The sequence below is a fragment of the Protopterus annectens genome, chromosome 2.part0, assembly GCF_019279795.1.
Source record: "Protopterus annectens isolate FY-2018-M chromosome 2.part0, PAN1.0, whole genome shotgun sequence".
Lineage (NCBI taxonomy): Eukaryota > Metazoa > Chordata > Ceratodontiformes > Protopteridae > Protopterus > Protopterus annectens.
Window position 1 is genome coordinate 44541736 of NC_056728.1, and position 13989 is coordinate 44555724.

Here is a 13989-nt window from a genome sequence, read left to right on the forward strand (position 1 = left end):
AAGGCCTGATTGGCCAGGGTGGACTGCAAACTGGCCATGTGAGATTTCCTTTAAGGATCACAAACTCACAGCAGTAGCAAAGTACAAAAGTTTGCTAAACTGATTCATAGTCAAACTGTTGAATACTAGTGTTTTGATCTTTACAACCTATCAGGTTAAAAGAATACAGGATGGTAATTATTCCACAACATATTATGTAAATACTATGTGTAGATTGTTTTTCATACATGTTCCATTTTCTTTACTTGGTTGTCATGTGCATTGCTGGTTGATCTTTTTTGGTATAAAAATTGTCTTAAAAGTTCTTCAGAGAAAAAAGTATTCAGTTTGTTTCAACAGAATGGTGGCCATCTCTAAGGCAGGGAGACAGATAAGGTCTGTCTTTTAGGGCAGACAGTGGCCCAAACCAGTGTTCCTTCTGACTAAAATTACAGACTGTTTTTCACGGAGTAAGAAATGACCTAGGATTTATCTTCTGACTGGTCTAAACAAGAAGTCACTGAGGCAAATCTTGGATTAAGAGTAGAGACATGAAGACTGTGGCAAAGTTGACTTTATTATCCTCTAGGCTTCTAAAAGAAATGATCATGAGACAGCACTGACATAGAAGAACATACTGCCTTACTGCCCTTGTCATCGCTAATGCTGTATAAGCATCCGTAATGAACTAAGATTTGTGTCACCATATACTTCTAACAGGTTGTGTAACCACTTAACATCTTTTACTATGCACAAACAATTAAATAAACAGGTGAATCCCAAATATCCTTTCTTGGGAACAATACCCAGGCATTTTTCTTTTGTGCTTCCACATGTGCCACTACCACAAATTCACAGTATGGCTGTCATGCAGGTTGCTATTGTGGGGGTGAGGTTAAGTTTATGCCCTGCAATTTCTCCCTAACATGACTGGTAGTGCCCACAGAGTGCCACTGTCTCAGTTCCATGGGTGACAAATGCCCTCAAATAATTCTGCCCCTCTTGCAAATAGATGCTACAAAACTGGTCACCAGGGAACATAATAGGAGTATGCTCCTTAGGATATATGCCACCCTTCCCCCCAGGTTAGGAGAATAGGCAATTCTTTATCATTTCTGTCCTTTCCTAGTTGTCTCCTCTGGTGCCCTGGTCACTAAGCAGTTGTGAGTTGTCTGGCACATAGTTATGGCTTCATCCCTGTACACCACAGTGCTGGCATGTTAAGAGTTACATAAATGAGGGTTTATTACAGCTGTTATACAGTGGAGCTAGTCCTAGTAGTAGCAGGCCTAGTCTCTGTAGCCCTTGCCTTTTGTTCATATTGTTTGCACCTGGTATATTTTACACAGCCATCATCTTCATCCCCGAGGGATGCAGATTCTGATTCTACTGCAGCTAAAATGTAGATTACCCTGGCTTCCAAGTTTTCCGGTCTTCAGCACCCTAGTACATGGGATGAAGTACTGGCAGTATTAACAATAAGGGTTATCATGCACTCTGGCTCCAGGCCCAGAAAATGGAGATACATGGTCTAATGACTAATCTGGTAGTCACCCAAGTAGTCTGAAGATGGCAGGCACTTTCAAGTCAAACCCAAGGAAAAGAATTAAGCAGTGAAGTCAGCAAGAAAGGACTGGGGACTGATGGATATAAACCCTTTTAATCTATGTGCACAGGAAAACTAGTGTAGGTTTGAAGAAGCATTCTCTACCAGATTGCTCTTTCTGAAAGAAATTAAATAAAACTTTGACAGAAATCAGACAAATGAATTCTTAACAGTAAATCTACTCCAGATGGTATCTTGTTTTAACATATGCATTTGCCATGTAAATGAAAAATTCTATCGGTGGAAGTCTGGGATTCATAAACATGCATAGTGCAGTGCTAATTTACATATGCCCTGGCCTTGGCACATGGTATGGCCAAGCCTAAATTAATGTTAATACATGTTCCATTAGCTGTGAGCGGTCTTGCATAAGTAACTTCTCGATTATTAGCCACAAGTATCTATGAGTCTCACTCAAAACAACTATTTCAATCATCCACAAGCTTGAAGGTCTTCATTACAATTTATCTGCATATTAAATTACAAACTAAATAATTCATATATATCCCTACATGCTTTCTTACTGACTTGACACATCTTCCATAAACACAAAAATCAAACAAGCATATCACTGACTTAATTCTTGATATTCTACCAGGCCTCATTTCTTCCCTAAGTTCAACACATAAAGCAAAATATTTAAGTACAGCTCAAAATTTTTACAAGATGATTTTCACTGCTTACATATACTATATTTTCAATTTTTGACAAACTTGCATTTGACATAAATGAAATACTTACAGGTGGAGGTCGGCTCTGGTAAAGCATTTGCTCCTAAATAAAAAAAAGAAAAGTTACTACTCAATTTTTTCTCTGTCTTGTAGTATTACAAAAACGATTTAAAACAAAGTCAAATATCTCAAATGAAAAAAGATGCACCATGGATCTATCTGTTCTTACATTCTGCACCACAACTTTAAAGAGAAAATATCAAAGGAATAAATAAAAACAATATACATTTCAGGAAGAATTACGTGTGCCCTAAGCAAAATGGCTGCCATGTTACAGTTTATTTATTTAACCACAGATGCAAATATGTACACTTGCAGGTGCAAGCACACATGGCAAATGAAAAACAAGATATCAGTCACCCAGACAGTTATACATGTGAATAAGAAGTTATGTACTCACCATAACGTTCCATCTGAGTATGTGAACTTCATTTGTCTGCAACCTTTGAGAATCAGATCCGACCTCGGATCAGAGCCGGCAATCTTTCATAGCTTAGATCCGAGCTCCTAGCTCCTCCCCTTCACCCATAATCCCCTGCCAACCCTGACTGACCTCAGATCAAGTTTGCCCATAACCAATAAGGCTGAGTAAGGAAACTAACTACCTTCCTTAAAGGGCAGAGTAAAACCTCTGGCCAAATAACATCTGAAGGTCAGGGGGAAGGAGGGTGGGACGGTTGGAGACAAATGAAGTTCACCTACTCAGATGGAACTTTATGGTGAGTACATAACTTCTTAATCCGAAGTAGTTAACTTCATTTGTCAGCAACCTTTGGGACAGAGTCCCCAGCTACCCGGACCTTGGGCGGCCTTCATGGAAGGATGTGCCGGAGCACTGCAGAGCCAAAGGATGCTCTCCCTATATCCAACTTATAATGGTTGACGAAGGTATGAGGTGAAGCCCAAGTGGCTGCTGAACAAATATCATCCAGGGGTACTCTAGACCGAAAGGCAGCAGAAGTAGACATGGACCGAGTAGAGTGGGCACGGACTCCCTGAGGTGCGGGCCTGCCAGAACTTTCATAAGCCAAAAGGATGCATTGCGAGATCCACCTCGCCAAGGTGATCTTTGACACAGATTTACCTAAGTTAAATTTGGCAAAGGAGACGAACAACTGGTCGGATTTGTCTATGACCAGCCATTCTATGAATGTAAAAACGTAGCTGTCTATGCACATCTAAAGAATGTAGTTTGTATTCTCCTTTGTTCTGATATTCAGGAAAGAAAACTGGCAGATTAATGGATTGGTTAATATTTGCCTCGGAAGCAATCTTAGGAAGGAATGAGGGATTGGTCCTGAGGTAAACCCTATCCTTGTGGAAGGTCAAGTAAGGAGGTTTTACACATAGGGCTTGAAGTTCAGAGACCCTCCTAGCTGAAGTAATAGTGACGAGAAAGGCTGTTTTCCATGACAAATGTTTGAGATCAGCTGAAGCTGCAGGTTCAAAGGGGGGAGCTGTCAAGGCCTGAAGTACTAAAGTCAAATCCTAGGGAGGCACTACTTCCTTTATTGGAGGTCTGAGTAGGAAGGTGCCCTTCAGAAACGTCTTACATAACTTCGTGGTGATCAATGGACCCAGTTCATGTCCCACGTGGTAATGAGAGATAGCTGCTAGTTGAACTTTGACTGTGGAACAGCTAGCCCCCTGATGAAAAAGCCCTGAAAGGAAATCCAAAACGGTGGGCAACGGAGCTGTGAAAGGGTCCAGATTCTGACGCTCCGCCCAAATAGCAAAACGTCTCCATTTATTACTATAGACTTTCCTAGTAGAAGGCTTGTGTGCTGCTACTAGGATAGCTTTAACTGGGGAGGAGATACCGGGAGTCCTAGCTATGAGTGGAACTGGAGCAACCAAGCCGTAAGCTTGAGATTGTCCAGGTTCGGGACTGGGAGGCCTAGGGGGTGGGAAATCAGATCCGGGAGGGGATCTAGAATCCAAGGCGGATTCACCAGATGAGACCAGAGGTAAGGGAACCAAGTTTGACGAGGCCAAAATGGGGCAATGAGGATCATTTTGCTCTCCAACCGACTGGCTTTCTGTAGAAGCTTCAGCATCAGAGGTAGAGGGGGGTAAGCATAGAGTAGACCGGGAGGCCAAGCAGGCGGGGGGAATTAGAGCGAAGTAGCTGTTGCATTTCGTGTTTGAAGGAGAGGCGAAGAGATCGCAAAAGGGTCGCCCCCATACGGCAAATATCCACTTCGCTACCTGGGGATTGAGAGACCACTCGTAAGGAGACAGTATGATGCGACAGTTTGTCCACCAAGATGTTGGACCGTCCCGGAATGTGCGTTGCAATAAGGAAGCGGTTGGTGGAGATCGCCCATTCCCACACTCTCATAGCTTCTCGAGAGAGTGGGTAGGACCTGGTTCCCCCCTGTTTGTTGATGTACCAGACCACAGACATGTTATCTGACTGAACTGCAACTGTTCCTGTAGGAAGAAGGCTCTGAAGTGCTTGCAACGACAACAGCACTGCCCTCTTCTATAGAACATTTATATGCAATGAGGTCTCTGTATCGTTCCACGTGCCTTGGACCGTTCTGCCCGCATAATGCCCCCCCCCCACCCGAGGCGAGAGGCGTCCGTGGTCACCGTGGCGAGTGGAGGGGCCATGGAGAAAGGGCGTCCCACTTGGAGGTCCGGTGATTGCAACCACCATGCAAGAGCTCTTTTGCAAGCCTTGCTGAGGGGAATGGGGTGACTGAGAGGGTATCGACGGAAGGACCACTGGACTTGGAGAGTCCACTGCAAAACCCTCATGTTCAGGCGAGCCATGGGGAGCAGGGTAATTGCGGCCGCCATGGAGCCCAGCGCCCTCAGGACCAATCCGGCCGGGGGAGCCGATGATAGCAAAATGGCCCGCACATGTAGCCTCAGGGTGTGAAGTCACTCGGTGATTAAGAAGGCTAGTAAGTTGTTGGTGTCTAATCTGGCCCCGATAAAGTCTATCACCTGAGTCGGGTTGAGAAAGGATTTGTCCGTGTTGACGGTGATCCCAGCCGGGGAGCAAGGTGGAGAAAGTAATTCCTGGCTGAGCAGAGTAGATGCCTTGTTAGGACGGTCAGGAGCCAGTCGTCTAGATATGGAAACACCTGCATTCCCTGGAGCCTCAGGTGGGCCGCTATCACTGCTAATACCTTGGTGAACACTCTGGGGGCTGAGGTGAGACCGAAGGGAAGGACCCTGAATTGATAATGACTGGCTCCTAGCCGGAAGCGGAGAAACCTCCTGGATCATTTGTCCATCAAAATGTGGTAATACGCATCCTTGAGGTCTATCGAGTAAATCCAGTCGCTCTACCGCAACAGGGGGAGAATGGATTGAAGAGTGACCATCCGGAACTTCTCTTTGGTTACTGACAGGTTCAGGAGGGAGAGATCGAGGATTGGCCTTAGGTCCCCCGTCTTTTTTGGCACCAAAAAGAATCTGGAGTAGTAACAAGATCCGAACTGGTCTGGGGAGACGTGTTGGATGGCTCTTTTTCCTAAGAGCTGTTGAATTTCCGCAGCTGCGGCCTCCCTCTGATCGGGTGGGACGTCGGGGAGGCGTTTGGGTTCGTGAGCGATGTGGGAAAAGGGAATTTGGTATCCTCTGGATATGATACGAAGCACCCAGCGGTCTGTTGTGATGGACTCCCAAGCTGCCAGGTGCCTCGAAAAACGTCCCTCGACTGCCTCCAGAGAGGAGAAGTCGGGCAACCCCTCAGAGTCGCTGGGTGGGCCAGTCAGAGAAAGCTTCTCTGGACCCACCATTCCTCGGGCCCCCTCTGCCTCTAGGGCGGCGTCCACCCTGTCCTCCTCTGCCATGGAAGGACTGGGAATCCGGAGCGGACTGGGATTGTTGCGACTTCCGGAAACACATCTTCTTCTGTCCCTTTTGGTTCTTGGAGAAGGACCTCTGGGGAGCAGAGAAGCGGACTCCGACGGCAGACAACGTTTTCCCGTCCTTTTCGCTCTGGACCAAAGTCTCGCGAACGGTCTTGCCAAACAGGCCAGAACCATTGAAAGGGGCATTCGCAAATGACGCCTTGAAGGGTTCCGCGAAATCGCAATGCCGGAGCCAGGCCTGACATCGCATGACGAGGCCTGCTCCGCTGGCTCTAGCAGCTCCCTCTGTGGCATGGGACAACAGCTGCATAGAGGTGTTAGATATGGACCTGAGAGTGGCCATCCGAGTGGAGTACAACCGTTTGTCCTCCACCGACATGGACTCCGGGGGCGACGCAGCGTACTCTTTGATAAGGTCCCACTGCAGTCGAATAACATGTGCCATGTAGTTCAGAGACCTTACCAAGAAGGTCTCTGAACTAAAGGCCCGCTTCCCTAAATGGTCCATCAAACGGGACTCAATGCTTGGTGGATGGACCAAGGGACTCTCCTGAGCTAATTCCCTCTTGGTGGCCGCCGCCACCAACATGGCATCTACGGGGGGATCCTTGCTCCAATGGGACCTCTCGGAGGGCGGACTAAGGATCTTGTCCGGGCGTTTGGGGACTGGCTCCACAGTGTCCGGCTCCTTCCACGCCCTAGTGGTAATAAGGTCCACTCAGGGGTCGGGCGGAGGGGACACCCAAGAGGTAGACTGGCCTGCTTCGAGCGCCTCCAGGAACACGGATTCGTCCGAGGAAGCCTTGGGGGCAGACCACCCCCCTCTTATCCTGAGCATTTCCATGACCTAGGGGGAGCCTTCCCCTTCATCCAAATCCGTGTCATCAGTCAACGATTCAGGGGAGTCCACGTGCCTCCTCTTGCACTTTCGCTTGTGAGGGACGTCCTCGGGGGGGGGGGGGGGCTGTCCGAGGACATCTCACCAGCCACGTCCTGTTTCAAGGGAACGACCTGGGACATCAAAGCAGGCTGTCCCTGGGGCCAGGTGATGGAAGCCGGACCCAACAGAGAGGGAGTGCGGGGTGGAGCCGTAGCAAGGACCGGGGGCCTGGAAGCACTCAACAGCACCCTCTCCACCACATCGAAAGCCGAAGGAGAGCCGCTCACTCTGGGATCCGAGAGCAGACCCTCGCTCGGATCCGATGGACGGATCGGGGCCGGCGCCGAAGCCATCGGATCCGACGGACCAGTGTGCTCCGACCTAGACAGAGCCGAAGACACACTGATTCCCTCGGATCCGACGCTCAGCCCACAGCTCCGAGAGCCCGGATCAGACAAAAACGGACCCGACAGGCTCGAGGGAAGAGTCAAAGCCGAAGTACCCGATACTGTCGGCGCCGACCCACCTCCGGCTCCAAGGCTGCTCGGCTCCGAAGGCTCCAAACCCGAGAAGCGGGTCAGAGAGGGAACTATTGGGGCAAAGAATGGTGTCGAGCTCCCCCCCGGGGGGGGGGGGCAGGAGCACTCCCATCTGCAGTTGGGCCTGGAGAAACCTTCGCATCATCCGGTCCAAATCTGCGTCGGAAAGGCTGCGAGTCGATCTCGACGAGGCCACAGAGGCTGGCCGGGAGTGCCGCCTCGATGACCTTGACTGAGATCGGGTCTCCTCCTCCTCGGGGCCTGGTGAAAAGCATGGAGACCGGATCCGTGAAGGAGGAGACCGGGAAGCCCTGGAGGGAGAAGACCGCTTAGCCGAGGGGGCCGACGCGGAGGCCTCGGCCCGCCGCTTGTGGTGCTTCTCCCTCCTTTTTTTCTTTCCTGGCCTCCCTCTCCTCCGGAGCTGCAGCGGGAGTTTGAGTCCCGACCAGAGGGAGACATTCAGGAATGGCCGCCGCCGAAGCCGTGGAGGAGGCCACAGAAGCACTGGAGGCCGAAGCCGAATTCGGGGGCAAAAGTCCCGCTAGGATCAACTTCGACCTCCGGTCCTTCAGTGCCCTGGGGTTGAACGCTGCGCAGATGGAACACCCAGAGGAAAGGTGTTCAACCCCAAGGCACCGCACACACCGAGTGTGGCCATCCGCTGGGGAGAGCTTATGGCCACACTCGGTGCACTTGGAAAGGATGGGTTTTGGGGCCTCAGACATTTTAAAGAAAAATCCACTCATTAAGCCCCAAACACACAACACACATAACACTACGACCAGCGAAGGAGAGGGAGGGTAAGTTTAACTAAAAGGAGGTATAAACTAGGATAGTTTTAGTCAAAAAAGGGAAACCTGACCACACAACACTCACACGACACTTAAGGGGAATAATAAAAATTGAAAATCTCTCACAAAACCCCTACGACACCAGGAGCTCGAAAACCTAGCTGCTGACAGGAAGCGCGGCAAACTAGATCTGAGGTCAGTCAGGGTTGGCAGGGGATTATGGGTGAAGGGGAGGAGCTAGGAGCTCGGATCTAAGCTATGAAAGATTGCCGGCTCGGATCCGAGGTCGGATCCGATTCCCAAAGGTTGCTGACAAATGAAGTTAACTACTTCAGATATGAAGCTAACCATATATGATGGCTCCTTGTACCAGTAGACTTGAAAATGACACCCCCACATTCAGTACAGATATCATTCAAATAAAAGAGTCACTGCTTTCTACTTTCCACAGTGTGCAAATAATTACAGTTAGAGTTAACTGTAAGGATATGCAGAGGATAACTGGGACAAGCACTTTTAACTAAGCTAATACGTGCACTTTAAATACAGTTTTCTCTGCTCTGACACAGTGCACTTGAACACTGTATGTAAATTAACAGGGTGGCTGTTAGAAAGAATCCCTTTTTAAGGAGCCACAGACTTGACAGGCTGTCAGGGTGCATTTAAGGATCTGTGAATCACAGTGACCTCAATTTTGATACAGTAAACATGCAAGATATATACATACCCTTATACACCATCTCAGTTCTTTTCTGTTCTTTTCCCCTGGAGCTTTAAATGAATCCCAATCTTGTTTATATTGAAAATATCTGAAAAAACATATGAATAAACACTAAGTGGTACTAGAAACAGTATGTTACCTAAGTACAGCTGTGTAATATACTTACCTTAATGGCAACTCTACAAGGAGAGGCCATTGTAATAGCATATCATAATACCTGTGCTTACCCACCTTCTCTCCCCTTACTTACCAAGCCAAATTTTCCATTATCTGTTCCATCTCTCTCAATGAGGACTAGTGCTGGTCTTGTGTTTACAAACAAATGATGTTCATCGTGTTACCCTGCTGCAGTCATCACACTTGGGTTATCCTGCCGTCAGGCAGTCCCGCAGTCGGCCCGAATTCCAAAGTCTTGGTCCGGCGTCGGTTGCTGTCGCTTCTTCCCTGACGTCAGTGCGCCAGGGGTATATATAAGAGGCATCCAACGCCATTTTCTTCAGTCTTTCTTGCCGCACGGTGCCCGAAGCAGAAGCAGTTCGCAAGTGCAGGTCGGCCGACAACTGAGATTTTCGATTTGAATTTCAGTCCGAAGTCATCAATAAAGCTAAGTACCCCGTTGGGGAACATTTTCTTGCCTCAGTCCGATGTCAGAAAAAGTTAACAATTGCATTTCTTGTGGGAAGCAAATACCTCATAAGGACTTCCATTCCTATTGTATTCCATGCCTAGGCCCAGACCACGACGTCATAAGTTGTCGGTTTTGCGATAGGTTTAATAAACGAACTATCAAATGCCGTTATGACTTCGCACGGCATTACTTTGGTAGGAAATTTAATTATATCATGCCGTCGGAGCAGCCGACGACCGACATTCATAAAAAACACAAGGATAAGGACAGGCAGCCTAGGAATAGCTGGGCCTGTCGCCGGTTCTCCGGTTTTTCAGTAAGGCGCCTACGCAGCCCCTGGCAACCACAAAACTGGAACCCCAGACAGCTGCAGATTCCCAAGCGGAGTCTACTAGGCTGATGCAGCCTTCTACCGACACCGGAGCAGAACTAGACACCGGTGCAACGGAAACACCTTCGGTCGCAGAAGGTGTCTTCAGACCGACTACACTCACCATTAAATCTTATGCTAAACTTAAAACTCCTTTAAAACCAAAGAAAACTGTACATCAGTCTACAGTTCAAGGCTCCATGCCCAAGAAACAGATGCTTACGATGGCTGAAGATTTGATTACCCTTATCAGGGGTTCTCATCCCCCACCTGATAAAAGACCAAGACGAGGAGGATTATGCATCCTCTGACCAGGTTTCTCTCAGGATTACACTTTTCCACCTTATGAAGATTCTGATGCTGAAGACTCTATTCCCTCAGCATCTCCCCCTGAAGACTACTCCTTTGGGGAAACTTTACATACCATGAGGAAACATTTCCACTGGGAAGGCCAGGATTACTCAGATTCTAAGAAAAGGCTCCGAGAGTTCCTTTTACTACCCCAGCACAGACCTCTTGCTATCCCTCCTGTTCTAGATATTGTGGATGATGTTTACTTGGAGTCTAGTTTAAATCCAGACTCTCTTCCTCCTGCTCCAGCCAAACCAGACAGATACTACAGAGTACCTGACTCACACAAATTCCTTTATAAAAGCACTGTAGCTGCCCCAGAAACTATTTCCCAGGGTCCTAAGGGAGCAAAAGCTTCTATGGCTAAAAATCCTGTGCCCTCTGAAAGGGATTCCAGAGCCCTAGATAGATGGGGAAAGAAAATATACACCTCAGCTACTCTGGCTATTAGAGCATTAAATTGGCAGTTTCACATGTTGAAATATCAACAGTTCCTAATGTCTCAGTTAAAACAAAAAATGAGCACACATTCAGAACTGCCTGAATTCAAGGAAATGCAGGATCTGTTGCATGCAGCTGAACAGGTGGGCAAACATGCTTCACAATGCGGATTTGATTCATTGGAAGCTTCTTGTAGAGCAGCTGTTACTGGCTCTGTCATATGTAGACATGCTTGGTTAAAAGAACAAACCCTCCCTGACCATGTTAAAGCAAAATTATTGGATGCACCTTTACAGCAGGATGTATTATTTGGTGTCAAAGCAGAAGAGGTTTTAAAGAAAATGGAGGATAAGGCAAAGTCTATGCAAATGGTCAAGGATTTTTTGCAGGTACAACCCCCTCGTTTCAGCAGAAATTGGTCAACAAAAAAATGGTCCTTTCCAGCTTCAGACAGATCACAGAGGGGCAAATAAAGACACCCAAGGGGCAGAGGTCAGTCACAGGGCCCTTACAAACCTCGCCAATGGGGTTCTGCTACCCAGAAAGGAGGAGAAGACAGACCCCAAGCTAGCAGAAGACAAACACAATGACTCTGTCCTCAAACTACCAAGCAAATCTCTCCTGGCAACTCCCTTGGGAGGAAAACTAGCATTTTTTTCAGACAACTGGCACATCATCACAAAAGACAAATGGGTTCCAGTCTCTCAAGGATACAGATTCCACTTTCATACCTTACCAAGGATCAAAGGAATGCCAAACCTAAGGATCAAAGGAATGCCAAACCTGCCACCAAATCAATGGGCAGAGGCACAAAAACAAATTACAGCTCTCATGAACATGAGAGCCATTCAACAGGTACCTACTCAGGAGCAAGGACAGGGATTTTACTCAAGACTCTTCCTAGTCCCAAGAAAGGACAAAGCATGGAGACCCATTCTGGATCTTTCAGTTCTGAACGCCTATCTGCAAGTACCAAAATTCAAGATGCTAACACTACAGCAGCTTCTTCCCATGCTGGGCAAGAATGCTTGGCTAGTCACTTTGGACCTCAAGGAGGCATACCTGCATGTCCCTATCAGACAAAATTGCAGAAGATACCTCCGCTTCATTGCAGGTTCAACGCATTATCAATTCTCTGCACTGCCCTTTGGCTTATCTACTGCGCCCAGGGACTTCACAAAATGCCTGGCACCAGTAATTGCATACTGCAGACAAAAAGGAATTCAAATATACCCATATCTGGACGACTGCCTTATTCAAGCAGAAAGCAAGGACATTCTTTTAAAGCATCTGGCATTTGTCAAACACCTTCTAAGTTGCCTAGTGTACACAGTAAACGAAAAGAAATCAAAACTAGAGTCCTCACAAAACATCATATTCCTGGGTGCCAGCTTGAATACAACGGCCCAGATGGCTTATCTCACGCCAGACAAGCAACAACAGCTGTTTCAATATTTCAAAATAATGGCAACAAAGACCCAACTCCCTGCAAGAAAAATTCTGCAGGCCTTGGGATTCATGGCATCTTGCATACTACTAATACAATTTGCAAAACTGCATATGAGGAAATTACAATGGTACCTGAAAAGTGTATGGACTCAGCACAGCCACAGCTTGGAAACAATGATACCACTCATTCCCTGCCTTCAAAAGGAGTTTCTATTGTGGGCACAGGCATGTCACCTCAACAAGGGTCAGCCTTTCACCTTACCCAAAGCCAGGCAAACTATGACAACAGAAGCATCGGACAATGCCTGGGGAGCACACATGGCAGGGCAGTGCATTCAGGGCAAATGGACTACAGATCAGAGGCATCTGCATATCAATCAAAAAGAAATGCTAGCAGTACAGAATGCTCTAACAGCTTTCAGGGACCTTCTACACCCAGGACAACTAATAATAAAGACGGACAATACCACAGTCATGTGGTACATAAACAAGCAAGGGGGCACACATTCCTACCCTCTATGTAGGGAAGCAATGACCTTGTGGAACACTGCACTGTCATACCAGGTTCAATTACAAGCACAATTCCTGCCAGGAAAGAAAAACACATTGGCAGACGACCTAAGCAGAAACATCATGGATCCACACGAATGGAAACTAGATCCACAAGTATTTGCAATGACAGCTCACAAATGGGGACGCCCAGACATAGATCTGTTTGCAAGCCCCCACAACCACCAACTTCAAAAATTTTGCACAAGGACCTTTCATTCACTAGCTTGGAAAATGGACGCCATCTCATTCAGTTGGAAAACATTAACAGTGTATGCCTTCCCTCCACTACCTCTTCTAGCAAAGGTACTGCTGAAAGTCAGATTAGAGAGGCCACAAATGATGCTCATTGCACCAGACTGGCCACGCCAGCATTGGTACCCAATTTTAAGGAACATGGCCCACGGCCCACCATGGATTTTGCCACAAATTCCTCACCTGCTCGCCCAGCGAGACCATCAGATTCTACACAGCCAGCTCAAGACTTTAAACCTGGCTGCATGGCAAATTTCCTAAACAACCAGCCAACACCTTTATCCAAAGCTGTTATGGATGTCATTCAGGAGGCCCAGCACCAGGAAAACCTATTCAGACAAATGGAAAAGATTTTGCGCCTGGAACCAGGTTAAAGGCCTAAACCCCCTTGATCCAAACATCCCTCAGATTCTACAATATTTAACTGAGATGTTACACAAAAGACTTTCCTTTTCATCTGTTAAGATCCACGCCTCAGCAATTTCAGCTCACTACAGCAAGGATCCTCCTTTATTCTCACATCCACTCCGAAGACAGTTCCTCAGAGGGGCTAAGAACTTAAGACCGCCAAGGAGAGCTCCAACACCTACTTGGGATCTCAACTTTGTTCTGGAAAAGCTTACACTGCCGCCCTTTGAACCAGCTTTTTCAGCTGACTTAAAATTTATTTCATGGAAAACTGCCCTACTACTAGCAATAACCTCAGCTAGAAGAGTCTCAGAGCTACAGGCACTAATGGCAGTGGAACCTTTCATAATTTTACATCAAGACAGAGTCTCTCTACGAACTAATCCTTCCTTTATGCCAAAGGTGGTATCCAGTGTGGCCCTAAACCAAACCATTCACTTGCCCACCTTCTTCCCAAATTC

The 13989-nt window shown here is 47.3% G+C and overlaps 1 protein-coding gene across 4 annotated transcripts in view; it reads right to left on the reverse strand.

The window, feature by feature from the left end:
* The window catches only part of HYLS1 (HYLS1 centriolar and ciliogenesis associated), a 418183-nt gene that overhangs the window by 150911 nt on the left and 253283 nt on the right, over positions 1-13989 (reverse strand). For 3 of the 4 annotated variants that reach the window (XM_044060529.1, XM_044060528.1, XM_044060531.1), the window contains 2 exons: positions 9084-9165; positions 2327-2359 (listed from right to left, as the gene is read on the reverse strand). In XM_044060529.1, the coding sequence (XP_043916464.1) occupies positions 2327-2359; positions 9084-9165 (115 nt within the window). The remainder of the gene's footprint in view (positions 1-2326; positions 2360-9083; positions 9166-13989) is intronic. The other variant, XM_044060530.1, reaches the window with a different exon arrangement.